This window comes from Garra rufa, chromosome 19 (assembly GCF_049309525.1).
Source record: "Garra rufa chromosome 19, GarRuf1.0, whole genome shotgun sequence".
In the NCBI taxonomy this organism is placed as follows: Eukaryota; Metazoa; Chordata; class Actinopteri; order Cypriniformes; family Cyprinidae; genus Garra; species Garra rufa.
Genome location: NC_133379.1, coordinates 39,751,834 through 39,779,473, shown reverse-complemented (window position 1 = coordinate 39,779,473; position 27,640 = coordinate 39,751,834). Strand labels below are relative to the sequence as shown.

Here is a 27,640-nt window from a genome sequence, read left to right as displayed (position 1 = left end):
CAATTATATTAATCAAGTTACAGTGGTTGTTAAAAAAGAAGGACAAATGGCCACCAGATTAGACTGGAATACACTCTTAAAAATAAAGGTGCTTTAAAAGGTTCTTCACAGCGATGCCATAGAAGAACTATTTTTGGTTCCACAAAGAACCATTCAGTCAAAGGTTCTTTAAAGACCAACTTTCTTAGCTTTTTTAAAATCTAAAGAACCTTCTTTTGCCACAAAGAACCTTTTGTTCAGATGTTAAAGGTTCTTTATGGAACCATTTAGACAAAATAGGTTCTTCTATGGCATTGCAAAGCACCTTTATTTCATTCATACAAATTCCATTTTTTTCTTAATCTTAATGTCAAATTACTTTTAGGTCATGCATATGAATGTCCACTTTGCTCACTTAGATGACTTCAGACAATGCTTTTTCACATGAGCCTGTAGACTAGATGAGGAGACAAAACTCTTCCCACATGAACAGCAAATATACAGTTTCTCTCCAGTGTGAATCCTCTGGTGTTTTTTTAAGTCGCTGCTTGTAGCAAAGCTTCTCCCACAATCAAAGCACACATAAGGTCTCACACCAGTATGAATAGTTTGGTGGACTTTTAAAGTGTACAGACGTGCAAAACTCTTTTTACAAAAAGAACAAACGTGAGGCTTCAAACCAGTGTGAATTTTAAGGTGGTCTCTTAATGTTGATGCTGCAACAAATGTTTTATCACAATGATCACAGCTGAATGCTCTCACTCCAGCGTGAAAGAGCTGATGCTCTTTGAGAGCGCCTCTGTCTCTGAAACTCTTCCCACATTGAGTGCATGTGAACGGTTTTTCTCCAGTGTGAATTTTCATGTGCGCATTCAGGTGTCCTATTTGAAAGAATCTCTTCCCACACTGAGTGCATGCGAATGGTCTTTCTCCAGTGTGAACTCTCATGTGTCTTGTAAGGTTTATTTTATCTCTGTAACTTTTTCCACAATCAGAACAGGTGAAAGATCCTTTGACTCCAGTTTTTCCAGCTGGTTTTTGTGTTAAATTCATTTCAGTCTGTGAAATGACTGCCTTTCCTTCTTCATTCGTGAATAGATGGGGGTTTTGAAACTGATGTTGTTCGTCTTCATGCCCTTCCATTGGGTCTAAAATCAACATATAACATTCTCCATATTTAAATGAAGAAGGACATATGAAAGCACAAAATATGTCACAATTTAATATGGTCACATTTTAGGGGGAAAAAAATAAAGTTTTTTTTTTTTTTTTGTCAGTTTCTCATCAGTCATTAAAGGGATAGTTCATCCAAGAATAAAAATTTGATGTTTATCTGCTTACCCCCAGGGCATCCAAGATGTAGGTAACTTTGTTTCTTCAGTAGAACACAAACAAAGATTTTTAACTCAAACCATTGCAGTCTGTCGGTCATATAATGGCAGTCAATGGTTACCAAACCTTTAAAAGTCAAAAAGCATATACAGACAAAACCAAATTAAACCCTGCGGCTCGTGACGACACATTGAGGTCTTAAGACACAAAATGATTGGTCTGTGCAAGACACTGAACAGTATTTATATCATCATTTACCACTAAACCACCGCAACATTTAGCTGTATTAAGCACGTTCACATTCATATCTTTCACCTACATCTTGGATGCTCTGGGGGTAAACAGCACATTTTTACTTTTGGGTGAACTATCCCTTCAAAGAAGCTTTTTACTTGGCGTTTGGTCAGTGATATTTAGGTGAAAAAAATGATTTACTTGAAAGTTATTTAATTCTCCTTATTTTGAAGCAGAGTCTGTGCCTCATTTTCCGAACAATTAGTTTTTCTATGAATTTATAAAAAATGGCTTGAAAGTTCTTGACTCTTAATGCCACCATTTTTGTTGTCAAGCATTTTCAACTTTATAACATAAATCACAAAACATTTCTTAATCTGCGGTTTTATCACACTTGGAATACATTTATTGGAATTTGTTTGAAGAAATTTAGGGAGGCATATTTTAAGAAATAAATCTGTTTAATTTCCTCGTATTAAATTCTATGCTGATCTCTTCTGATTTTCTTTAAATTTTTAGATACAGCATTGGCTGACTGCTCTAGATTACAATCAGATATACATTCAAATAAATGTGTGATTTAGTAAAAATTGGTTTCTTGCACGGACTTCAATAGATTTATTTGTCTTAGCACTGGCTTTTCCCCTCTCATTTTATGCATTAAAAGTACATTTAATGGAAATTTCAGTGCGTTATTATGCAAAAAATCTGACACATACAAGTGTGGCACACTGGCCTTTGTGGGGTTTGCATGTTTTTTTTATAGCCATAGATGCTAGAATGGTGTTAAGAAGAAAATAAACAAACAAACTGACACATAACAATCGAATTTTAAGTTAAATGCTCATATCTGTGGTTTGCAACTCTTTCTTTGTCTTTACATTTCACACATTGACATGTTTAATGGATTTCTGATTAGCAATCAACCCTCATCATTAATAAAGCTGGAAAATAATGCTGGAAATCTAGAGCTTGCTTCTGATTATAACGACACTTGATAAAATAAAGTCTAAAATAACAGTTATGCACAGATGAACAAAACACTCATTTGATGTTCGTCACTATTATGTGTCTGGATGCAAGAAAGTGTTTGAACACAAATCTCTGTTTCTCATTCTGCAAATATTAGCTTTATTTTGTATAATTATTTCATACATCTGATTATGAATAATGCTTCTATATTAAACTTTATATTATAAACTACGTCCTTAGAAAAACAACAACCTATGTAATTTAGAAACAATTCAATGGATTTATTTGACTTTTTACAACATGGATTAAAAAGCACAATTAAATACTACTAGTAAATATATATGTACATCCACAAACAGCCTACAAACAGTAAATATACATGTCACTTCTGTTAATAATCTGTTCGAAAAAAAATTATCGTGATATCATGTTGAAATAGGTAGATTGTCAATGTTGATATTGCATTGAAACAAGTTTAGACAAAGTTCATAATATTACAAATAGTTTAACATTTCAGTTTACCATAGCAGTTTTAGCTAAATGATGTATTTGAAAGGGTTACTAATTGGATGTATGAAAGAATGATAAAATGTAAAGTTAATATGTCGAATGAGAGATAGATTTATGTTCAAACTCTTTCTTGCACGCTAAATAATGACAAGCTTCAAATGAGTGTTGTGTTTATCTAATGCACATAGCTGTAATTTATTGTATTTTAATGGTATTTTAGTTTATATCCTCTCAAAAGTGTTGTTATAATCAGACAAAGGAAGAGTTTACAAATCAGATATCTCACAATCCTGTCAGAAAACGACCAAATGGCCTCAAATCACAAGAAATGTCAAAACATACACGACAGACGCGTTTGTCCTGCGCTACTAAAACCCTGAGGAAAATAATCCAGATAAAGAAAATTAGAAACAAAAACTTACGCTTATTTGGATCTAGATGTGCAGCTGGAGTGGACAACGACTCGGGGACAGGCGGGGAGCGTGTGGTTTTTCTCCGTTACAGCGAGTTTATCCACCGTTTCTGTCTGCAACCGTTTGTTTCTGTCGGATTCTGCAGACTAGAGGGCGTGGCGCTCTGGAGTCGCTGAGGCGAAGAGGCTTCTGATTGGTCCGCTTCACACTTAGTCCCGCCCACTTCAAAACACTTTTTTTCACAAAATAGGTATTTTAGCCGGATCTTTTCACGGTCAGATGTGGCAAATTTAGGTTAGTTCTCAAGTTCACCACATGATGTCGCCACTTTACAATTTACTGTTTATTCAGTGCTATGAAATTGTTCATAAGTCATCTTGTACAGGTCTTAAATGTTATTTCAGTTCTGAGATGCTTATATTCTAGTTTATAGGTGACTGTTTTGAATTATTATGTCATTGATACTCTCTGTTTCCCAGACTTCATTTGGCTTTTGTGCCTAAGGATTGGTTATGTTTTTTTTATATATTTTGTCATGTGAACAAAGGAATAAATAAATAAATAAAATAGCATATGTGTTTATTTAGAAAAGTCCAAGTGAAGAAATAGATGAGAGACATGTGAAACATAGGAAAACTTTCACTCTTGGTAGCGCAGGGATGCAATGAGCAACCAAAGTACAAATCCAGGATGAGAGACCTGGAACAACCCTGCTGAAAACCCCCCCAGCTAAAACCAGCCTAGGCTGGGTGGCTGGTCTTAGCTGGTTTAGGCTGGAAGTAGCTGGTTTTTAGCCTGGCCAGGCTGGGAAAGTGGCCAAAACCCTTCTAAAACCAGCCCTTTTGACCAGCTAAAACCAGCCTAGGCTGGGTGGCTGGTCTTAGCTGGTTTAGGCTGGAAGTAGCTGGTTTTTAGCCTGGCCAGGCTGGGAAAGTGGCCAAAACCCTTCTAAAACCAGCCCTTTTGACCAGCTAAAACCAGCCTAGGCTGGGTGGCTGGTCGTAGCTGGTTTTTAGCCTGGCCAGGCTGGGAAAGTGGCCAAAACCCTTCTAAAACCAGCCCTTTTGACCAGCTAAAACCAGCCTAGGCTGGGTGGCTGGTCTTAGCTGGTTTAGGCTGGAAGTAGCTGGTTTTTAGCCTGGCCAGGCTGGGAAAGTGGCCAAAACCCTTCTAAAACCAGCCCTTTTGACCAGCTAAAACCAGCCTAGGCTGGGTGGCTGGTCTTAGCTGGTTTAGGCTGGAAGTAGCTGGTTTTTAGCCTGGCCAGGCTGGGAAAGTGGCCAAAACCCTTCTAAAACCAGCACTTTTGACCAGCTAAAACCAGCCTAGGCTGGGTGGCTGGTCGTAGCTGGTTTTTAGCCTGGCCAGGCTGGGAAAGTGGCCAAAACCCTTCTAAAACCAGCCCTTTTGACCAGCTAAAACCAGCCTAGGCTGGGTGGCTGGTCTTAGCTGGTTTAGGCTGGAAGTAGCTGGTTTTTAGCCTGGCCAGGCTGGGAAAGTGGCCAAAACCCTTCTAAAACCAGCACTTTTGACCAGCTAAAACCAGCCTAGGCTGGGTGGCTGGTCGTAGCTGGTTTTTAGCCTGGCCAGGCTGGGAAAGTGGCCAAAACCCTTCTAAAACCAGCCCTTTTGACCAGCTAAAACCAGCCTAGGCTGGGTGGCTGGTCTTAGATGGTTTAGGCTAGAAGTAGCTGGTTTTTAGCCTGGCCAGGCTGGGAAAGTGGCCAAAACCCTTCTAAAACCAGCCCTTTTGACCAGCTAAAACCAGCCTAGGTAATTTATTATTTTTTTTTTTTTACCTTTAGACAAGTGTTTTATGTTTGAAAGAATTATTTATTACTATCCAGTTGACCAAACCTTTGATTTTATGCAAATTAAAGTACATTCAATATTCAAATTATATACCTGAAAATTGAAATGAAGAGACCTGAATGTAAATATAATTGCTCACTTAGACAACTTGGTGGCAATGCTTTTTCTTATGTTTTATTAGAGTAGATGAGATGGTGAAATTTCTCCCACATGAGGAGCACTGGTAGAATATTGCAAGAAATTAACAATACAGTATAAAATCAAACTATGGCAAATTTATTAATTTAATAAAAGTCACTTCAGCTTGACCAGCCTGGGAAATTGGCCAAAACCCTTCTAAAACCAACCCTTTTGACCAGCTATGATGGAGTTTGAGGAAGAGCCCTGCAGAATGACAGATGAAGATACAGAGGAACAAACAGGTTGGTTTTAACAATTAACAACAATTAAAACGTTACACATCTGATTAAGGTTAAAATTCATACGTCATGGAAATTACCTTGTTTTGAGTTTAAAAGTTGTGGATCTAGGATTCAGTGGGAGACCATCTAAGACCAGCAAACCAGCCTAGGCTGGTTTTAGCTGGTGTTTTTTTTTTTTTCACCAGGGAAACCCACAACATGACAGGACACCAAAAACAATCAGACAACCCTGCAGAAAAAAACAGCTAAAACCAGCCTAGGCTGGTTTGCTGGTCTTAGATGGTCTCCCACTGAATCCTAGATCCACAACTTTTAAACAAGGTAATTTCCATGACGTATGAATTTTAACCTTAATCAGATGTGTAACGTTTTAATTGTTGTTAATTGTTAAAACCAACCGGTTTGTTCCTCTGTATCTTCATCTGTCATTCTGCAGGGCTCTTCCTCAAACTCCATCTTTCAAATAGTGTGTCAGTTGTTTCTCCAGGAGTAATTCCTCCTGCTTGCTTCTTCTTTAGCTGTGGGAAGATGGGAATATTCCCCCAACTCTCATGAATGGCTGTGGAAGCGGCTTCACTAAAGGTGTCAATAATGGAATAGATTGTGACTTCATTGTATTGCACTAGGGTAGAATGTCAGCATTGACATTTAATCAAAACTAGTTTATAATATAACATAACATATACAGTTTAATAAAACAACATTGTGCATTATTGATGATGGTTGAATGCTGTAACCAGACACATTAAATAGCATATCATTCAACACAATAGGGCCTAATTTTACACGTTGTCGTGTAAATAACTACTAAGTAATGCTTAAGTTTTTCCTATTTTCAAAATCGGTTTGTTTCAGAATGCATATGACAAAAGTAGTCGAATTGAATGTGATTCTATAACATTTTTTAATTGCCTGAAATTAACTCTTAGAAGTTAGACTATTGGTTGACCTCAATGCATTAATAAGTCTTTTTCCAAATAAATAAAAGATTAATGTACTCACATTCTGATAAACAGCAGATTTAGAATCAATCAATGGTTGAAATGAAAACCAACAGCGACATCTAGAGGAAGATCTGTGGCACTGACCAACTAGTCAAGGCTACACAAAATCTTTTAACCATGTAAAGTTAGACATGAAATAAGTCATACAAAATATATATTTTTATGTAACAATTTATTGAACCTTTAGACAAGTGTCTTATGTTTGAAAGAATGATTTATTACTATCCAGTTGACAAAGCCTTTGATTTCATGCAAATGAAAGTACATTCAGTATTCAAATTATATGCATGAAAATTGAAACTAAGAGACCTGAATGTAAATTTAATCGCTCACTTAGACAACTTTGGGCAATGCTTTTTCTTATGTTTTATTAGAGTAGATGAGATGGTGAAATTTCTCTGGAAGAATATTGCAAGAATTAACAATACAGCATAAAATCAAACTATGGCAAATGTATTAATTTAATAAAAGTCACATCCGTTTTTCTCCTTTTTTTATTTTTCATAGAAATCACGACATTACATGCCATTTTGATTAACAATAAACCCCATTCAACCATAAACTACACCAAGCCCAAAATGGACTGATTTCACTATATTTTACATTTCAAAAGTGATTTTCTAACTCCATAAAGCATCAACAGCTAGACTAAAAAATATTTGATGAAATATAATGTTGTTTCAGACATGCATTCCGCACAAATAATTTCTTCTCAAATGAAATCACTCTGTTGGAACCAATTCCAGCTTTGATTCACTCAAATGAACCAACTCTGAATTTATTAACTATTGATTTCAGAAAAAAATAAATAAAAAGTGAATATATTCACAGTCTGATAACTTATTGAACCATTAAACAAAAAGCAAAAGAATGATTACCATACACTGATTTTATGCAAATGAGAGTACAGTCAGTATCAAATTATATACTTTAAAGTGATGGATCTGAGAAAGTGCTTCGTCTTATGATTCTGTAGAGCACTGGTTCAGCTTTTCTCTAGAATGAATTCTCTCATGTTTTCTCAAGCCCGGCGACTGAGCGAAACTCTTTCCACAGTGTGAGCACATGTACAGTTTCTCTCCAGTGTGAATCCTCTGGTGTTGTTTTAATTTGCTGGGTTTACTAAAGGTCTTCTCACATTCAAAGCACATATAAGGTCTCACTCCAGTATGAATACGCTGGTGCTCTTGTAAAGTTGATAGCACTGTAAAGCTCCTTCCGCATAAAGAACAAACATGAGGCTTCAAACCAGCATGAACTTTAAGATGTTTTCTTAAGCCTGACGCATAAGCAAATGTTTTCTCACACTGATCACAACTGAATGATTTGACTCCAGTGTGAGAGACCAGATGAGATCTCAGAGCACTTCTGCATGCAAAACTTTTTCCACACTGAGTGCATGTGAATGGTTTTTCTCCAGTGTGAATTCTCATGTGCTCTTTTAGGGTTTCATTATGCATGAAGCTCTTTCCACACTGCGTGCATGTGTACGGCCTCTCCCCAGTGTGAACTCTCATGTGTGTTTTGAGATTTGCATTTTGCTTGTAACTCTTTCCACACTGAGTGCATGTGAACGGTTTTTCTCCAGTGTGAGATTTCATGTGCACATTAAGATTTCCTTTCTGAGTGAAACTCTTTCCACACTCGGTGCAGGGGAAACATCCTTTGACTCCAGTTTTTCGAGTTGGCTTTGGTTTGAAATTCTGTAAAACAGTTGTGTTTCCGTCTTCATTTGTGGAATGATGGTGTTGTTTGTCTTTATTCATTTCCATTGAGTCTAAAATCAAAATATGAAATTCTTAAAATTCAAATAAAGGACATATGAGAGCAGTCTCAATTGAATATAGTCACAATTTAGGGGGAAAGACTTGTCAGTGTTCATCTTAACATTTTTCTTTAGTCATTAAAGAGAATGAAGGAAAACACCAACCTGTTTGTTCCTCTGTATCTTCATCTCATTTTGTTCTTTCCACCAATTGTTTCTGTCTTCTTCTTCTTTTTCTTTTTTTTAATGCTGATTGGCACCTTGCATTTCTGCCACCTACTGGACTGGACTATGGATCATGATGGAAATTAGTGACAAAAACACTTTACAAAACATTCTTATTTAAATTTGATTAATTAAACATTTTACTAAGATAATTTAGAATTGAATAATAATCTTTATACCGTGCATATGCATGATTTAGCTGCAGACTGATGGAAATTACACACATTTTTTTTATTTCCTTCATAACTCACAGACTACTCGAAATACACTACTCTCTTAAAAATAAAGGTGCTTTAAAGGATGCCAAAGAAGAACCATTTTTGGTTCCACAAAGAACCCTTCAATCAAAGGTTCTTTAAAGAACCATCTCCATCTTTTTGTAATTTGAAGAACTTTCACCACCAAGAACCTTTTGTGAAACAGAACGGCTCTTCAGATGTTAAAGGTTCTTAATGGAACTTTCTTTGAAACAAAGGAGGTGCATTAATTCATTATCAATTTACATTAGAAGATGAAATACTCCAAGGCACTTTTGAAGTAAAAAGCCTTTAATTCATTGGGCTACATCTTTAAAAAAAAAAAAAAAAAGTTAAAAGGGTAGATCTGCACGTTTCGGCTCAATCAGCCTTCTTCAGGATACACATATAGTTCAAACAGTGTTGTTAAACAATCAGTAGCAATCACAAGCAGCTGGTTGATGAGTGGGAGTGGCTAAAGCCTTCCTTCCAAAATAAGTAATACAACAATAGTTGTAATGGCTGTATATACATACCTATAAAGTCTGCTTGCATACAACAATACAAATATCAAAGGATAGGGGAGAGCGGGGCACAACCTAACACTTTTTGAATTTCGCGGTTTATGTAAATCCACGTGGGGTTCAGAGTACAATTTTTTATCCACGTTATTTTCACACTTGTCTAGTACAAATATATCGCTTTGTTTCATATTTACAGTGTATACGTTTTTCGTTATTTGCCTCAAAAGAAAGGAAGTGAAACGTGACAACATGCCCCGTAGGTGGGGTACATTGTAACATCTGAGGGGCACGTTGTAACACGACCATATGACAGCTTAAAATGTTATCTGGTCGAATGAAAAAAATATACACAACAAACTAAAATATTTTGTCAGTAAAATACATGAGTTAACTTTTTCAAATGAAGTAATGACGTTTTTTTAAAAAATAAAAACGATAAAAATCTAATTTTGCAGTTTGAAAATGAACACATTGCAACAATGCTTTGAACGGTCCTGATCGCAACACACAGCTGTACAGTAGTTCAAAACAATGTGGACAGATAGATGAAACACATTTAGACATTCAGAAAAACACTCCCGTCTCTCCACACACAGCTCTCATAGAACACCACACACATAAACCAGCCAAAATGCTTTACATTTCTTGAAATAATAACATCTGAACATTAAACATTGATTGTCAGCCTTTATTCACCTGTTTCTTGTGGTTTCTTGTCAAAATCCTTAGAAATAAATACTGTAAATTGCACCGCTAATGTCATAGAATAGCATAGTTTAATAACAGCGGGGCATATTGTAACACGGTGTTACAACGTTCCCCATCTGCGCGACCGGAGTTTAATACAGATTAGTGTCTTTTGCTGGTTTGCCAAGCATTAATAATCTATCTAAACTGATCAATAGCAAGATTAAAATAAGAGCAGTTTTATCTAATTTTAGATAAAATTTAGATGAATACTAAAAACTGAAATGAAAAGTTTACTTCAGCCAGAAATGTACTTTTACTATGGTAAAATAAATATTCAGCGATATCTTGAAAATGCTTTTGAACTTTGGCGCTCTTTTTTCTCTGCATAGTGTTGCTATGGCAACTAGTAAATACCGTAAATTTAGTTATGCTAGCGTGTGCGGAAATATTTAAACCACGTGTGTTACAATTAACCCCGCGTTAGGTTGTGCCCCGCTCACCCCTAATTGCAATTGCAAAGGTAAAAAGTTCATTTCTTCATTGACTCCAGGAGGCTTAGTCCCCTTAAGTGTATAAATTCAGAAATTTTTGTTGTAAGAGCTATTTCAATCTATCTCCTCCTCTTATTAAGCATGGGATAGATTTTAAGAGAGCTCTCACTAGCATGACCAGCTTCATTGTAATGCCTTGCCATAGGATATAACATATTTATGTTCAGACACTCTTAACCATAATTTCCTTTTAGTTTGACCGATATACAGTGCCTTGCAAAAGTATTCTCTTTTTTTTTTCACAATTTGTTTTGTTGCAGCATTATGTTAAACTGCTTTAAATTATTTTTTCCCCACATGAATTTACACTCCATACACCATAATAATGACAAAGCAAAAACCAGATTTGCAAATTTTACAAATGTATTAAAAATAAAACACAGAAATAAGTAAATTGCATAAGCATTCATACCCTTAACTCAGTAAAGCACCTTTACAGCCTCAAGTCTTATAGGGTATGATGCTTTGCACATCTGTATTTGGCAATTATCTGCCATTCTTTGCCTCACCTTTTCACCTCTCCATCTCTGTCAGCTTGGATGGGGGCTGGCAGACATTTTCTAGAGTCCTAGTTGTTCCAGTCATCTTCCTTTATGGATAATGGAGGCTACATACTTCTGTGGACCTTCAATGCAGCAGATTTTTTTCTGAACTCTTCCCTAGATCATTGCCTTAACGCAAGTCTGTCATTGAGCTCTACAGGCAGTTATCTTGACCTCAGGACTTGGTTTTTGCTCTGATATGCATTTTCAGCTGTTAGACCTTTTCTGAGAGGTGTGTGCCTTTCTAAATCAGACTCATTCAAATGAATTTGCCACAGTTTAACTCCACTTGAACGGTAGTAACATCTAGAAGCAATATGAACACTCCTGAGCTAAATTTCGAGTGTCCCAGAAAACGAGATCTTTTTTTATTTTTAATAAATTTGCACAAATGTTGTTTTAAATGTTTTTGCTTTGCCATTATGGAGTAGAGAGTGTAGATTGATGTGGAGAAAAAAAAATAGAAATGCATTAGCATTACACTACTAGTTTATTATAAAGCATTTTTTTAATATTAAAACTGATATAAAAGGTGAATAAATCATTAAATATATAAGGTTAACACATGCACATGCTTTTGAACAATAATGTTGTTCACTACAAAATAAATGAAATGGTAAAAAATAGATTTATTAACAAAATACCTCAATGAGATCATAGAGATAATATTATTTTATATATATTTATATAACATTGGATTACATTTAAAAGGTTGATTTTCTAACAGAAAAAGTGTGTCAGCACAGACAAACAAAGTGTGTGCTTACACAGGGCTGACGTTAAAGTGTTTCTTAAATTTACTGACATAATTTTTTTAAATTCACACATTTGTCACTGTCTGATTGTATTAGTGATCACTATTCAGTCAAACTTTTAGTTTTAATTCAACACACATTTATCTTTAGAACATAGTAAGCGGGAAGGTGCCAAGTCATTGGATCAAGACAAATAAATCAAAAAGGGGAGATTTTGTTTTATTCCTAAATGTTTGCAAACACAAGTGACACTATATACTCATTTTTTTGGATGAGCTTGTGCATGTTTACTTGATTTCCTCTACTGAACACCTGACATGGCACGCATAATAGAGATCGAGTAATTTAGCACCGGTTTTACTAACGTCAATGTGACACAATGTGAATTCCCTCAGGCTGACTGACATTTACATTTCAACCTTGATCACATTGCATCATTTGTATTACAACCATGCACAAACATAATGTTTGATGTTGGTTTATGGGGGCCAAGAATGTTAAATGAATAAAATGTAAATGTAAATGTAAAGCATATTTATTTTTAAGAGTGTACTGCCATCTGTGTGCAACTGTACCTTTGAATCAGTATTTTCCACAATAATAACAAATCTAATTTAACTTTAGACTTTGAAGTGTTTATTGTCTTACTGTGATTTCCTTTTATCACTTTGGAAAAAGCTTCAATTGCTCAAGCATTGAGGCATTTGTTCGAGCTGTTTAAAGATTAACCGCAACGTCAGCAATTGTTTAAAAAGAAAGAAAAGCAGCTAAACCAGTTCATGAATGATCTCTAAAGTTGACACTAAAGTTGTGCAAAGTACTCTCTGTAACTTCCTGATTGAATCAGAGGATCTTTGTTGTGATTACTGGATACCAGGTTTGATGTTTCTCCACCGATTAAAAACAAATTATAGTACCGGAATACTAATATTGATAAAATAAGAATATTTACAGAGTTCTCTCAACTCAAACAAGTTTTTAGACGTGAATTTAGGTGAGTGTGAATGCTGTCAAATATATGAAATTGAGTTGCATTTCCTAACGCAGATTGTGATTTTGCACAGTTCTAATTTTTTTTAAATTACAAACCTGCAGAATTTGAGTGAAGAAAATGTGTAAATCTGACTCTTTGCGGAAGAATGATGATTAATCACTCATTTGCATACATTTTAATTATATATGACCTACAAATTCTGATTACTGCTTTTTTTGTTTCTTGTTTTTCTAAATTGAAAATGTTTCATGTTTCCTCCTTCACTCATTTTATTTATATGCAATGTGTTTTTTGTGTGTTTGAGCTTTTTAGCTTGCTTTTCATTATTGTTTAATAAAAAAATAAAACTAATAAAAAACTAAATATACTCAACTTTTGTAATATACTCTTAAAAATTCTATTTGTTTGAAAAATGTATTCAAAGGTTCTTTAAAGAATCATTTCTTGCTTACCTTTTATAATCTGAAGAAATTTATTTGCCACAAATAACCTTTCGGGAAACAGAAATGTCCTTCAGATGTTAAAGGTTCTTCATGGAACCATTCAGACAGAAAGGTTCTTCTATGGCATCGTGAAGCACCTTTCTTTATAAGAGTGCAGAGTGACATGTTTAATTAACAATATCTTCTTTATATCTATCTTTTTATCTTCTGCAGCTCTCATGTGTTTAATCTCCTCTGAAAGGAAGTTTTATGATGTACAGACAGTAAAATGACAAGAAAACGAAAAGAAATTACAGTAGAAAATGCAACTGAAATGCAGGAAACTGCACTGAGAGATGAAGTCAAACTTGTGGGGGAAGAAAAACCAACGAAGAGAGGAAAAGAAAATGTCTGTGCATTCAGAAAGCATCTAAAAGTGCACCAGACAAACAGCTCTGACAGATTTCGACCATTTTGTGAGACAACATACATTACATAGCCTATAATATCATGCAGTAAGAGTTGAGAGCATTTAAATACAGGTTCCAAACTGTTTGTTTTAATTTTTTTCTTCCAGTTTCTCTTGATCAAGAACATAGTGCATAATATCAATGCGATAGAGAGAAATGCAAAGATGAGGTAAGAAATTCTTTAAAAACGTATACATACAGGGAATAAATCTGTATAAATCAGAATATGAATCCTGACACTTGTGTTTTCTCTTTAGGAAGCTGCAGTGGCAGAATGTTCTTCAAATCACTTTCAGTCAACGATTTAGAATGAGACTGGAATACTAAGGAGTTTTTCTACCCTAAACACAATTATCTACTGTCATAAATGGAATCAAGTGTCGTGTTCAAGTGCACAATGATCAGTTTTTGAGTTGCTTGAACCAAATTAATGTCTGTATTTTTTTTACCTTCTGTGAAAGGTCATGCAAGTGTCAATGTCTAGACCTGAAGATGTGTCTTTCTTAGTCATTTTGGCCAACGTAAAATTTATATATTCTTCTTATTATTATTATTGATGTTTTTGCACTGCAGCAGCAGTGCACAAGAAATATGATACAAATATATATTTTAAAAATATAATTTAACTTTTGCTATACTTTCAGAAGCTTTGCTTTTTTGTATTATTACAATGTTGCTGGTCAACCAATAAAAATACAGAAAAGAGCTAGTTGTCATTTACAAGTTTTGAGAACATGAAAATAGGACTTGAATAAACTTATTTTCACGTTGTTTAACCACTAGATGGCCTTGTCTCTTATGGAATGAACAACATTCTCAGAAATAAGTTATAAACTCAGTAGATCTTTCTTTGTCAGTGTAAGGCCTTTATAATAAGTAGACTTCACACGCGACGGCTTGCCAGTTTGCAGAAAACACTGCATGCTTCAGCCATGGAAGTTAGCAAACAAAAGGGTGAGACCCGACCTATAAAGCATTGGCATCCATCTAAAAAGCTCCAAGGCCAGAGGCATATTAAATTATTATTGTGCTGTGTGTCCTCAAGCTGGCAACCCGCGGGAGTGTCGAGTCTGAGAACGCATTTTAACCGCTAGCTGTCAGTATTACAACCTACATATTGCACTTTTAAGGCTTACTGTACTTGTCAAAGTAATACTAGTGAAATAGGCCCATATGAAAAAAGGTACATGCATAAAAAACATAATATCACTTCTAATTTTCATTTTCTGTGCTAACTCAAGGCTTGTTGCCGTAATTAAAATTTTTGAATTAGAAGTTTTATTTTTTTTTTACTTATATTTTTAGATTCATCTATTTGCATGTGAAAGTGCCTACTGCCACGTTCGATTCCGACATTGCTGCAAAGAACGAACATATTTTTTACTCAACAAATTTATTCATTTATAAATATATAAATGACATGTGTGAGGGATTTTAAAAAGTTTCAGATCTGCACAATGTAGTAGATTTACATTATTATTGATCACTGTTTATATTTTATAATCAGCCCCGCTTCCAAATGGACTGTTAGACTAAAAAACGTGATGCATATAATTGTAAACTTTCCAAATGTTATGGTGCACAACATATTGAATGTTTTTGACTACAAAATGATGATGATGTTTCTCAACTGTTTTGGCACTTGCTCTGCTCCCAAAAGACCTGCCAATGCCTGCCTCACTATGTGTACATGAGAAATTTTTGCAAAGAGACATGCAAGGAAAGTGAACAGTAACAATGAGAAAAATGAGAAAAATTCCCCTGAAGCAAAGAAATCTGGATACTGCACTGGAATATGCCTGACTGTCCTACTATGAAGACCATATCAACCTGCTTAAGCATGTTACTTCCCAGGAGAAGGCAAAATGTTCCAGTGTTATGTGGGAAAATATTTTTAAATGTGAATCACACCCGGTATCCATAAAAACACATAAAACACGCACGCACGCACGCACACACGCACACAAATATGGATTTTTTTTACAATGTTACTACAATGTTATAACATTGCATCATTATTAGAGTGCAGGTACATAATTTACAAAAAAAAAAAAAACCTTCAATATATAGTAGTCAACAAGTGGGTCAAAAAAAGTTCATCAAAGTTGTCCTAAGACAAGAACGGGTATGGTTTTGGTTTTAAGACAACTTTTATGAAAACTTTTGATCTACTTAAAATGTGGACTACTGTATATAATAATAAACATTAATTTTTGCTTCACTGTTTACTACAGTGCAGAACAAGTTTGATTCCCAGGGAATGCATGAACTGTGAAAATATACAGCTTGAATGCAATGTAAATGTTAATAAGTGGGCTGAACAATAGTATTTTTGATGACAACTGTGGTTATTCAGAGAACTCAGAAACCATCAAGTCAAGTTCAAACTCGTCAGGTGCACAAAATCACAAGGGAGGAAACGTAGTGAGGTAAACTAGGGACACTCAAACTGATGCCAAAAAGGCAGGGTTTTGTGCATTTGATGCACTATCCTGAAAGTTTGCTCTTAGTTGCAACAACGTATCAACTGAAGTTCTGAAGGAAAACGAGTAAAATTGAGTACAGAGAAAAAAAGTGTCAAAACTAAATGGAATATCTGAGCAGTGCATGGAACCTAAAAGGAGAAACAGTCTGAATGCACCGAGACCCTTTCGTAAGTATCAACTTCAATGTTCTGTATCATAGCGGTGACTGTTGCTTTTACAAATAAAGATCAGAGACTGATTTTATGTTTCTACACTATATAATCTAAAAAGATTTTGGTTGTTTTTATTTCCAGTGTCTTATGATGCAGACAGGCCTGCAAAGTGTCATTCTGATGTGTCAGAGAGAGCAAATAATATGAGGTGAGACGTTCACCACAAAGAGAACTGGAGACAATATATTATATATATATATATATATATATATATATATATATGATAATATATCTCTTTCTGCTCATTAATATGAATTAATATTTGGAAATAATGATGAAAGTGCATCCCTGAAGATTATTTTCTCTTTAGCGATAACAGAACATTAAAACCTCCTGGACCTGCCCTGACAGCATCTCTATCAGCAAATCCCAAAAGCTGTCATGAATCTGGAAATAAAATTCAGTTCAAAACTGTTTAAATTAAAACGTTACAACTTTTTAAAAATAAGCTGATACACAAGAATGTGAGGATTCGTGAAGAAATCTGATAATGCTTGAAAAACATGTTTGATATGCTATATATGTACAGTTTGTATATTGTGAAAATAAATTAAAGTTTTAGTATTATCATCCCATTATGACAACTTACTCCATATGCCTCTTAAATATTAATGTGTGTTACATAAAATGTATTTTTGGGCAATAACCGTGCAAATGTTCAGTAGTGGTTAACTTTGTGTTCAAATATATATTCAGACTGTTAATATATTTGAAGTGAATCTTGGTTATACTTTCAGATGTTTTGAATTGTCAAAGTGTGTGCTGGTCTCTTGAATAAAAAAAGCAAGTAACGAATTACGGTGCATAAAAATAAGTTTTATTAACGTTACCATCTTTGGCCAGTGGAGTGCAGAAGTTCTTTTCTTTGCAAACTCACAGGCATTTTGGTTCAGTCTAAAGATGATGAGAAGTCACTGTGAGTCAGCAGAAACTGCATGGAAGTGTCTGTATCATGCATAAACGTTTTTCGTTGGAGTAAAACTCACTGATGGCTCAGATAGAAAAGAGCTTATTGTGCTGATTCTACTGAACATAACTATGTTACTGAATTGGATCAAATGCTTGAGATGTTTGGACACAACCAGAAAAAGAGGAAAATGGAGATCAGAGAAAGAAAGTCACAAGCTTGTGAATTAAAACAAATCATGTGAAGACGAAGCTTGTCAGATGCAAAGGTGAAAAATATCTAACTGTGACAAGTTGAGCCATTAGCCTACTTTTATAAGAAATACAGGATGAGATGGTGATTAAAATCACGCACTGCTTACAAATAAATAATTATGATATGCACAAACAAACTGAACATGTCCAAAGTAAACAAATCACCATGTGTATTTCATTCAGGTTTCATAACCAATTTTATCATCTCTTATATTGTAAATGTCTGTTTAAATATGAATTGAAAAATATTTCAGTTTAACACATTTGATTAATGACCAGTTTGGTGTTTAAACCCTTTAATTTAGTTTTTAAAAAGTAAATGCATTTATTAAATTTCACATCATTTTTTTTTTTATCATAATCTCAAAATGTGATTTTAATGCAAGAATATATTTTCAAAATGTTCTCAAAGCTTCAAGCTCTAAACAGCTCATGATATGGATTATGATTTTATGGAATAACTTTGCCATTGATTCACAAATGCTCAAAAACAGTTACTGTGATTATTTTAACTCCTCAATACAAGTTGTAGCCATTGATCAACTGCATTGATTTACAGCAGTACATTCGTTCTAGTTTTTGCTTAATCAGAATTTTGAAATGGATGAATGTGAATATGAACTTTGCTCATTTAGACAAGAGAGGGCAATGCTTTTTCTCATGTTTTAATAGATTAGGTAAGCAGGCGAAACTCTTCCCACAAGAAGAGCACTGGTACAGCTTTTTCACAGTATGAATTCTCTCATGATCTTTCTCTCAGAGGATACCTGACTGAGCAAATCTCTATCTAACACTATAAGCACCTGTAAAGTTTCTCTTCAGTTTGCTGTCAGAAATTTTTCCAACACTGTTAAAACACATTTCAGCTCTTATTTCAATTCCCACAGCAGTCCAGAGTCTTAATCTTGGTTAATTTCAAGTCGGACATCATGACAAAAGCACTAATTTCGCATTCAATATCAGAGTCAGATTTGTTTTGATTCAGTAAAACGAACCGACTCTTAAGAGTCATTTGCTAGGGAATCAGACACTGGACAAGATTAATGACAAGTTCTCATATTTAGATTTTTCCCTATAAACAATACATTTAATCCGATAAACAGCAGATTCAGAGCCTCCACACTGTAAAAAATAAAGGTGCTTTTCGATGCCATAGAAGAACCTGTTTTGTTTAAATGATTCCACAAAGAACCTTTAACATCTGAAAAACCTTTCAGTTTCACAAAAGGTTCTTTGTGGTGAAAGAAGGTTCTTCAGATTATAAAAAGGTAAGAAAGAGATGGTTCTTTAATTAACCTTTGACTGAATGGTTCTTTGTGGAACTAAAAATGGTTCTTCTATGGCATCGCTGTGAAGAACCTTTTAAAGCACCTTTATTTTAAGAGTGTAGAGTTAAATCTCGTGTCCCAGCTTCACAGAAAAGTTATTTTGAGGCATGTTTGAACCTCATCAGATGCAGCATTTTATATAAAAAGTGAACAGCGTCTATGTTGTCATTTGTGATACAAAGGGCATGACAAGTTTCTTGAATTAAGATGTAGCACGTCATCGACAATAAAAATTGTGCAATCAAGAATTGCCGCTTCCAGGTCATATATTTTGGAAGGAAATATAAATTGAAAAACATCTGGTACACATTTTAGTTAAAAAGAATGACAAGATTTTAACAAGCACCAGGTTTTGTTTCCTTTTTATTGCCACAGCATAAATTATGCAAAAGGTACTCTGTGAATGACTATAGATACAACAAATGAGATTAATATTATTAAAGTGCACCACACCACCAGACCAACAAAACCAACTTGTTCAGTATGGATGAAGTAGTAATAGACTCCATTAAATTAAAAAAAAAATCTCCATTTAATCCTCAACATAAAACATCCCAAACTGAACGATATTCAACAATCTTCTGTCATTTCATCAAATGAATGATAGTGAAAGAAATTACTTGATTTGCTTTATTAGGATATCAAACTATTGGCTTGTGTGTCACACAGACATCTTAAGACAGCATCTTTTCTTGTGTTTCAGTGAATTCGGTAAATTGCTGAAAGTCCTCTTGCATAAAGAGCACTGGTACGGCTTCTCTCCAGTATGACCTCTCTCATGGGTTTTCAGAGATGATAAATGAGCGAAACTCTTTCCACAGTGTGAGCACTTGTGAGGTTTCTCTCCAGTGTGAATCCTCTGGTGTATGGTTAAGTCGCTGGATTGAATAAAGGTCTTATCACAGTCGAAGCACATATAAGGTCTCACTCCAGTATGAATGTGGAGATGCACCTGTAAAGTCTGCTTTAGTGAAAAACTCTTTCCACAAAAAGAACAAACGTGAGGTTTCACACCCGCATGACCTTTCATGTGTCTTTTTAGGTTCACCTCCAAAGCGAATGCCTTATCGCACTGATCACATCCAAACGGTCTTTCTCCGGAGTGACACAGCAGATGATTTTTGAGAATATTTGCTCTGATAAAGCTCTTTCCACACTCATGGCATGTAAAGGGTTTCTCTCCGGTGTGGATTCTCATGTGTTTCTTCAGGCCTGATTTTCGCGTGGAGTCTTTTCCACACAGAGAGCAGGTGAAGGGACGCTTCTCTCCTCTTTTTTGACCGCTTTGTTTGTTGAGATGATGAGGTTTCTCCTCCACTTCACTTTGCTCCATCAGGACTAAAATCAAAAACTGCCTTAGACACTTAAAGACAATAGCTAAAACAAATTTTTATTTTTAATTATTTATTTAATAATTTAACAGCAGAAACTCTTAAAAATAAAGGTGCTTTAAAAGGTTCCTCACAGCGATGCCATGGAAGAACCATTTTTGGTTCCACAAAGAACCATTCAGTCAAAGGTTCTTTAAATAGCCATCAAAAAAATCCTCTTTCTCCAAAAAAGAACCGATTGTGAAACAGATGTTTTTCAGACGTTAAAGAATCTTTATGGAATCGTGAAGCACCTTTATTTTTAAGAAAGTAGGCTATTTCATTTTTGGTTAGCCTACGTCCCCTTGTGAAAATAAAGTGTACTTGAGTGCACTAAAAAAAAATACTTAATTACAAGAAAGTACATTAGTAGTACAATCTTATATTTTGTGCTAAATAAAATACACCATATTTACACTAGTTAAAGTATACTTTTACTTTAGTAGTACTTTAGTGCAATTGTGAAAGTATACTAAACACAATTGATATTTAAATTGATTTTTAGTACATAGCAACAAAGTGTTCTACTGCATAAATGTACATAAAGAGTTGTATTAGTGTATTTCTTAAAAGTTTTGAATGCTTAAATTAGTTCAGTGTTACACTTGTAGATGTAAAATGTATTTTGTTACCACTTTTAACACAATTGAAACATATTTCATATATACTAATATACTAATTATACATAAAAAAACACTTAATTAAAATATAATAAATGATACAAAGCGTATTTATAATGTATTGCCCACATTTTTTAATTCATAAAAAATACACTTAATTAAAATATATGAATAATATATAAGAAATATATACAAAGCATATTTACAATGTATTGCTGCATATTTTTATTCTTAAAGAATACACTTATTAATGAATTAAAATATATGAATAATATATAATAAATGTATACAAAGTATTTATAATTTTTTTGTGTATAAAAATATGTGGGCAATACACTTATTATTTATAATAGATGAATAATATACAGTGAATATATATACAAAAACATATAATGTATTGCCCACAAATTTGTATTCATAAAAAATACATTATTAATACGCGTTGTACACATTATATATTATTCATATATTTTAATTAATAACATTTTTAAATAATTAATAAATGTATTTTTATGTATAATTAGTATATTTAAAGGTTTATGAAATATACTTTAATTGTATTAAAAGTGGTAACAAAATACATTTTTGTAAGTGCTGAGATAGTATGTTAAAAGCACATTTTAGTTCATCTTCATGGTGTCTCAAAATAGCACTTGAGTACACTTGGATGATCTTAAGAAGTACTAAAGAATAACTTTTAGTATATTAAGTATAAAATTAGTGCGTGAAAATAGAGCACTTTAAGTACATTTGGGAAGTGCACTGAGTGTACTTCAATAAATTATATTTTAGTGCACTTTTTTTTCACCTTGGAAGAACAATTCAGTCAAACGCTGCAAAAAATGCTTTTCTTACTTAGATTTTTTTGTCTTGTTTCCAGCCAAAATATCAAAAAATTCTTAAATCAAGAAGGATTTTCTAGACAAGCCAAAATGATTTTCTTGTTTTAAGTAAAAAGAAGTCAAAATTAAGCGTGTTTTTGCTTGAAACAAACAAAATAATCTGCCAATGGGGTAAGAAAAATAATCTTGTTTTCTGTTTGAAATAAGATTATTTTTCTTACATTGGCAGAATATTATGCTTGTTCTGAGCAAAAACTTGCTTAATTTTGACTTGTTTTTACTGAAAACAAGAAAATCATTTTGACTTATATTAAGAATTTTTAGATATTTTGGCTGGAAGCAAGACAGAAAAGCATTTTTTGCAGTGAAGGCTCTTTAAAGAACCATCTCTTTCTTACCTTTTTTATAATCAAAAAACCCTCTTTCTCCAAAAATAACCTTTTTGCATTGTGAAGCAGCTATTTAATTTTTGGTTAGTCTACAGATTAGGTGGTAAATGTAATTTCAGTCATTATAAATCCTCAAATCAACTAAGTAGGCAACTATGGTTCCTGATGTTATTTTACAGCTCTTATATAATGGTTTGATCTTAGCGGTTAATAATGAGAAAACAAAAATAGACACTTACCACTTGGTTCCTCAGTGCCTTCATTATTTCTTCTGCAGGATTCGGGATCAATCATTTTTCAATTGCATGTGTGTTGTCTCTCCTGAAGTAGTTCCTCCTGTTTAAGAAAAGTTTCTCTAGCTTTGAGAAAACACAACGTGAAATTTCTAAAGCGTTTTAAATGGTGAATAGGCCTATGTTTAGGCAGAGCTTCACTGAAATTGTAATTTAACAGATGCTTAAGTAGCTAGGCTACTCGAACTTGAACTCACATGGTAAAAGCACATGCGCACTACAGCTGTTTTGCGATGCTTCTCACCTGCAGAGGGCAACATGGACTTGTTTGGTCTTTATGATGCACCTCAAATTAGAAAAGCGAAGAACTGGCTGCTGTTTTCACACATTTGAAATCTGTTTTCATTGGTATTATTTGAAATGTAAATGTAAGCTGAATGGAGACATGAGCTTTGCAACTGAAACGATCTCAGAATGAGGCGATAACAGCACAAACTCCAGGCATTTCCATTATTATTTACATGCAAAAGGCACCACTAGAAAATAATGTTTGAAATTTGCATTATTATCAGTGTTGGGGGTAGTAACGCATTACAAGTAACGCGAGTTACGAGATTACTTTTTTCAAGTAACTAGTAAAGTAATGCATTTTTTAATTTACAAGAAAATATCTAAGTTACTTTTTCCCCACACTGCAAAAAATGGTTTTCTTACTTAGATTTTTTGACTTGTTCCCAGCCAAAATATCTGAAAATTCCTAAATCAAGAAGCATTTTCTAGACGAGTAAAAATTATTTTCTTGTTTTCAGAAAAAAACAAGTAGGGCCTAAATTTAAGTGATTTGTTGCCTAGAACAAGCAAAATAATCTGCCAATCGGGTAAGAAAAAAATCTTATTTTAAACAGAAAACAAGATTATTTTTCTTACCCCATTGGCAGATTATTTTGCTTGTTTCAAGCAAAAAAATAATAATAATAATTTTGACTAGTTTTTTCTGAAACAAGAAAATAATTTTTACTCGTCTAGAAAATGCTTCTTGATTTAAGAATTTTCAGATATTTTGGCTGGAAACAAGACAAAATATCTAAGTAAGAAAAGCATTTTTGCATACATTTATTGATTGAAATCTGTCCTGTCCCCATGTTGATGTTGAAAAAAATCGGGAGTAAAATGTTACTTTAGTTTTAGAATAAATGTGAACATGCATAAATTCATCTCATTGGCAAAAAACAAAAACAGATGCAACAGATGAAAAAAAGTGAAATGCAACTCAGAATATGACGCAAACCTGCAATAGTTAAAAATGTTAAATAATACAAATCTTCTTTCATGTATTTAATCCCATTGTATTTGCTACTGACCTTTGATGATTCAATTCATCCATACTAATAAACAAAAAATACTCAAGATAAACTTAATATCTGTTCTGCTTTTTTTATTGCTGAAATGTGTTGATCTTTATTCTTTGGCATTTCAGCTTGAGGCTTTTGGTGTAAAAGGGCTTTTACATTTGCCCAAATATAGAACTTTTTATATGAAAACAAACAAGCCCTTCCCGGGTTTTAAAAGTAATGCATAAAAAAGTAACTGAGTAACGTAATTAGTTACTCTTTTTAGGGAGTAACGCAATATCGTAATGCATTACTTTTACAAGTTAACTCCCAAAACTGATTATTATAGACAAATCTAAACGTTAGTTAGTATTTTAACCTCTAGATGGCATAATTTCCCCACCCATCTATGGGTTAAAGACGTTAAGAATTTACAAAAGTGATTTTATGTTCATAGAAAGCACATTAAAAGTAAAGTGTCTACTTTTAGGCTTCAAATAAGTTTTTGGAGACTAAAATGTCAAAATTTGGTTGTAACAGTGTCACATTGTCAATCAGTGTAACACAATATTTATGTAAAAATTCAAAGAACATGCTTATTCTGACTTGTACATATTAAAATATATAAAAGAATAAGGGAGTATATACATTTTTTTTCTTACTGACAAATGGGCAAAACCTAGGAGAGTGTCAAATGTTAAAAATGTAAAATTACAACTTAGTATTTTGGGTAAAATACTTGGTCGTTTTATTTCAAGTTGCACAAAAAAATAGACACAATAAATGCGCAAACAAGACTGATCTTATATTCAGACTGCAAAGTAACATTCACATTGTGACTGATTTCAAGACAGTCTTGTCATGCATCACTTCTAAACAGACTAAAAAAAATCATTTCTATGAATATATAATGGACTTATGTTGCCAGTTACACAAATGATTTGCTCACTTAAACAACTTTGAGCAATGCTTTTTCTTGTGAGTCAGCAGATTAGGTAATTGAGCGAAACTCTTTCCACATAAAGAACACTGGTGCGGCTTTTCTCCAGTATGAACTCTTTCGTGGTCTTTCAGTTTTTTAAAGTAAAAGAAACTCTTTCCACATTGTTTGCATTTGTGAGGTTTCTCTCCAGTATGAATCTTCTGGTGCTCTAATAAATTGCTTTGTGCTGTAAATCTCTTGCCACAGTCGCACACATAAGGTTTCACCCCAGTGTGTATATTCTGGTGCTCCCTTAACCCGTGCAGTCGTGAAAAACTCTTTCCACAAAGAGAGCAAACGTGAGGCTTCACACCAGCGTGAACTTTAAGGTGCGTTCTTAGGTGTGATGCCAAAACAAAAGTTTTATGGCACTGATCACAACTGAACGACTTGACTCCAGCATGACAATCCAGATGATCTTTGAGAGCGCTTCTGTCTCGGAAACTCTTTTCACACTGAGTGCATTTGAAGGGTTTTTCTCTGGTGTGAACTATTAGGTGTCTAGTCAAGCCTTTTTTGTCAACAAAATCCTTTCCACACTGAGTGCATGTGAACAGATTCTCTCCAGTGTGAATTCTCATGTGTTTCTTAAGATCTTGTTTATGGGAGTAACGCTTTCCACACTCGCAGCAGGAGAAAAAATCTTTGACTGCAGTTTTTCTGACATGCTTTTCATTCTGTGAAACGACTGTGCTTCCATCTGCATCTGCGAAAATATTAGATTTTTGAAAGTGACACCATTTCTTTTCATTCATTTCCATCAAGTCACTTGCCACTTATTGTAGAGAATGAAGGTAAACACCAACCTGTTTGTTCCTCTGCATCTTCATCTGTCATTCTGCAGGGTTCTTCCTCAAACTCCATCTTTCCAATAGTATGTCAAGTGTTTCTCCTTCTTCTGCTTGCTTCTTCTTCAACTGTGAGAAGATAAGAATATTCCCCTAGCATTTAAACTCTCATGAACGGCTTCAATAAAGGTGTCGATTATGTTAATTTCACACTTGCATGCTTTTTTTTAACCCTTGTGCGTCAAAAATAAAAGTTACACAAAATGGACAAAAATGTCCATGTCCAAAAAAAAAAAAAATTATTTATATTTTTTTTCCATCCACATTCATTAATTTTCAGAATTGTAACCCTTTAAATGCTGGTTGGCAATAATGCATAATGCCACAGTTGTTGTTTTTTTATGAAAAAATGAAAAATAGTAGTTAATTTCCATATACTAAATGCTAAGCAGATTTTTTTTCTTTGCTTATTAGATTCTTGGGTGTGTCAGTGAAGAACAACTACATTAATTCTGAGACATTTATATTTTTTATGTAGTGTTAGATTTTTTTTTTTTTAATGTAGGCTATATGCCAAATTTGAAAAGAAAATGGCACAATCTAGTAAACATTTTTTTTTTAATTTAAAATTTGAAGCCTAGTCGATAGAATATAGTCAAATGGCCCTGGATTAACAAATTGCAATTTTAATGGGTTTCAATGTGGATATTATTGTCCTTAAGGTCCTGAGTGGCGGTATTTTTTGCACGAAGGTAAAATAGATTTTCAAAGGAATGAGGGTGAAATATTAAAATTAAATGTATGAATGTGTGCCAAGCAAAGACAAAGGAATGGTTTTGATTTAAATAAAAATCCAGTTTGACTATAAATTAAAAGGTTAAAAGCACAGTTAGAAAAATAATGTATACAATGTGCAATAATACACGCGTTGGTTAGGCTACGTTAAATAATATGGCTCAATACTTAAATAATCTTCACGTTTTCATGTGAATAACTAGTCAGGAACGCGTGTAGCTTCACTTTATGTGCAACATAGTTCATTTCAAATCAGACATGACGAAAGAACTAATTCAGGATTCAATTTCTGAGTCGAATTAATTGTGGAAACGCTCCGGCTGGTTTATAAGTGTATCTGATTCACTACAGTGAACCGACTCTTACGAGTCATTCATTCGGGAATCGGACACTGGTCCAGCTCAATGCATGTCAGATTTAGATATTTGCAAATAAGTAATGAAATAAATGGACTCACCCTGATAAACAGCACATTTAGAGTCGTTTGAAACACGATGGAATCACAAACACGTGGTTGCAATGAAAACAAATAGCGACATCTAGAGGAATATCTGTGGATTTCTACACCTTTTAAATCGCCAGAGGTTCATCCAGGTTTAAATGTTTTGATCAAATATGCATTTGAAACAATTCCATGACTTGTGTGAGGGCTTGTGTGTGTTTATGTTTGTCTAATAATAATATGAAACAACAGGCAGAGTCACATCTTTTAAGTACATTTAGCAGAAATAAAATACTACATATACTAGATATTTAGCAAAATAAAGTAGGCTAGCCTTCAGTATCAAATTATTGACTAAATCAAGGATCTGAACAAGAACTTTGTTCACTTAGGCAACTAATTTATTTCATATGAACCTGGAGATGTAGGCTACTTGTAAGGTTTCTTTCTATCAATCCTCTTAGAATTTCGCAAAAATCTTAGTAGTGAAAAAATCCTTTTCACAAAAAGAACAAACATGAGGATTCACACCAGTATGAATTTTAAGTTGTCTTCTTATTCTTGATGCCACAACTCTTTCCACAATAGGCTTTATGCCGAACGTCACATGACCAACCCCGGAAAACAGGTCTCATTGCTTCCGCTTGTCGGAGAACGTATTAATAGCCGTAATAAATAATGGCGATATCGACGGACTTTTAAGGTAATCAGTTAAACAAGCCAGCTGTTTATTGTGGACGTTTCATTCGATATTTATATATAAATGTTAGTGAAAAGAATAAAAATTTAAAACTTTTATATATCAATCC

At 34.0% G+C, this 27,640-nt stretch overlaps 1 protein-coding gene and 1 long non-coding RNA gene across 3 annotated transcripts; one reads left to right on the top strand and one right to left on the bottom strand.

Moving 5' to 3' along the window:
- Window positions 1–113: 113 nt before the first annotated feature.
- LOC141292325 (uncharacterized) lies at window positions 114–25,670 on the bottom strand. Of its 2 annotated transcripts, XM_073824328.1 has the most exons (3): window positions 25,613–25,670; window positions 24,835–25,512; window positions 19,688–20,269 (listed from the first exon to the last, which is right to left on the bottom strand). In XM_073824328.1, exons 1-3 carry the CDS (start codon window positions 25,668–25,670, stop codon window positions 19,701–19,703), a joined length of 1,305 nt encoding a protein of 434 aa, XP_073680429.1. In that variant the 3' UTR covers window positions 19,688–19,700. The 2 variants fall into 2 exon arrangements, with proteins under 2 accessions (XP_073680430.1, XP_073680429.1); XM_073824329.1 differs by lacking the exons at window positions 19,688–20,269; window positions 24,835–25,512; window positions 25,613–25,670 and adding exons at window positions 114–1,127; window positions 3,450–3,574.
- On the top strand, window positions 16,373–17,212 carry LOC141292332 (uncharacterized). The gene is made up of 3 exons (XR_012340494.1): window positions 16,373–16,505; window positions 16,632–16,698; window positions 16,861–17,212. It is a non-coding gene; the product is annotated as an uncharacterized lncRNA (long non-coding RNA).
- Window positions 25,671–27,640: the final 1,970 nt, after the last annotated feature.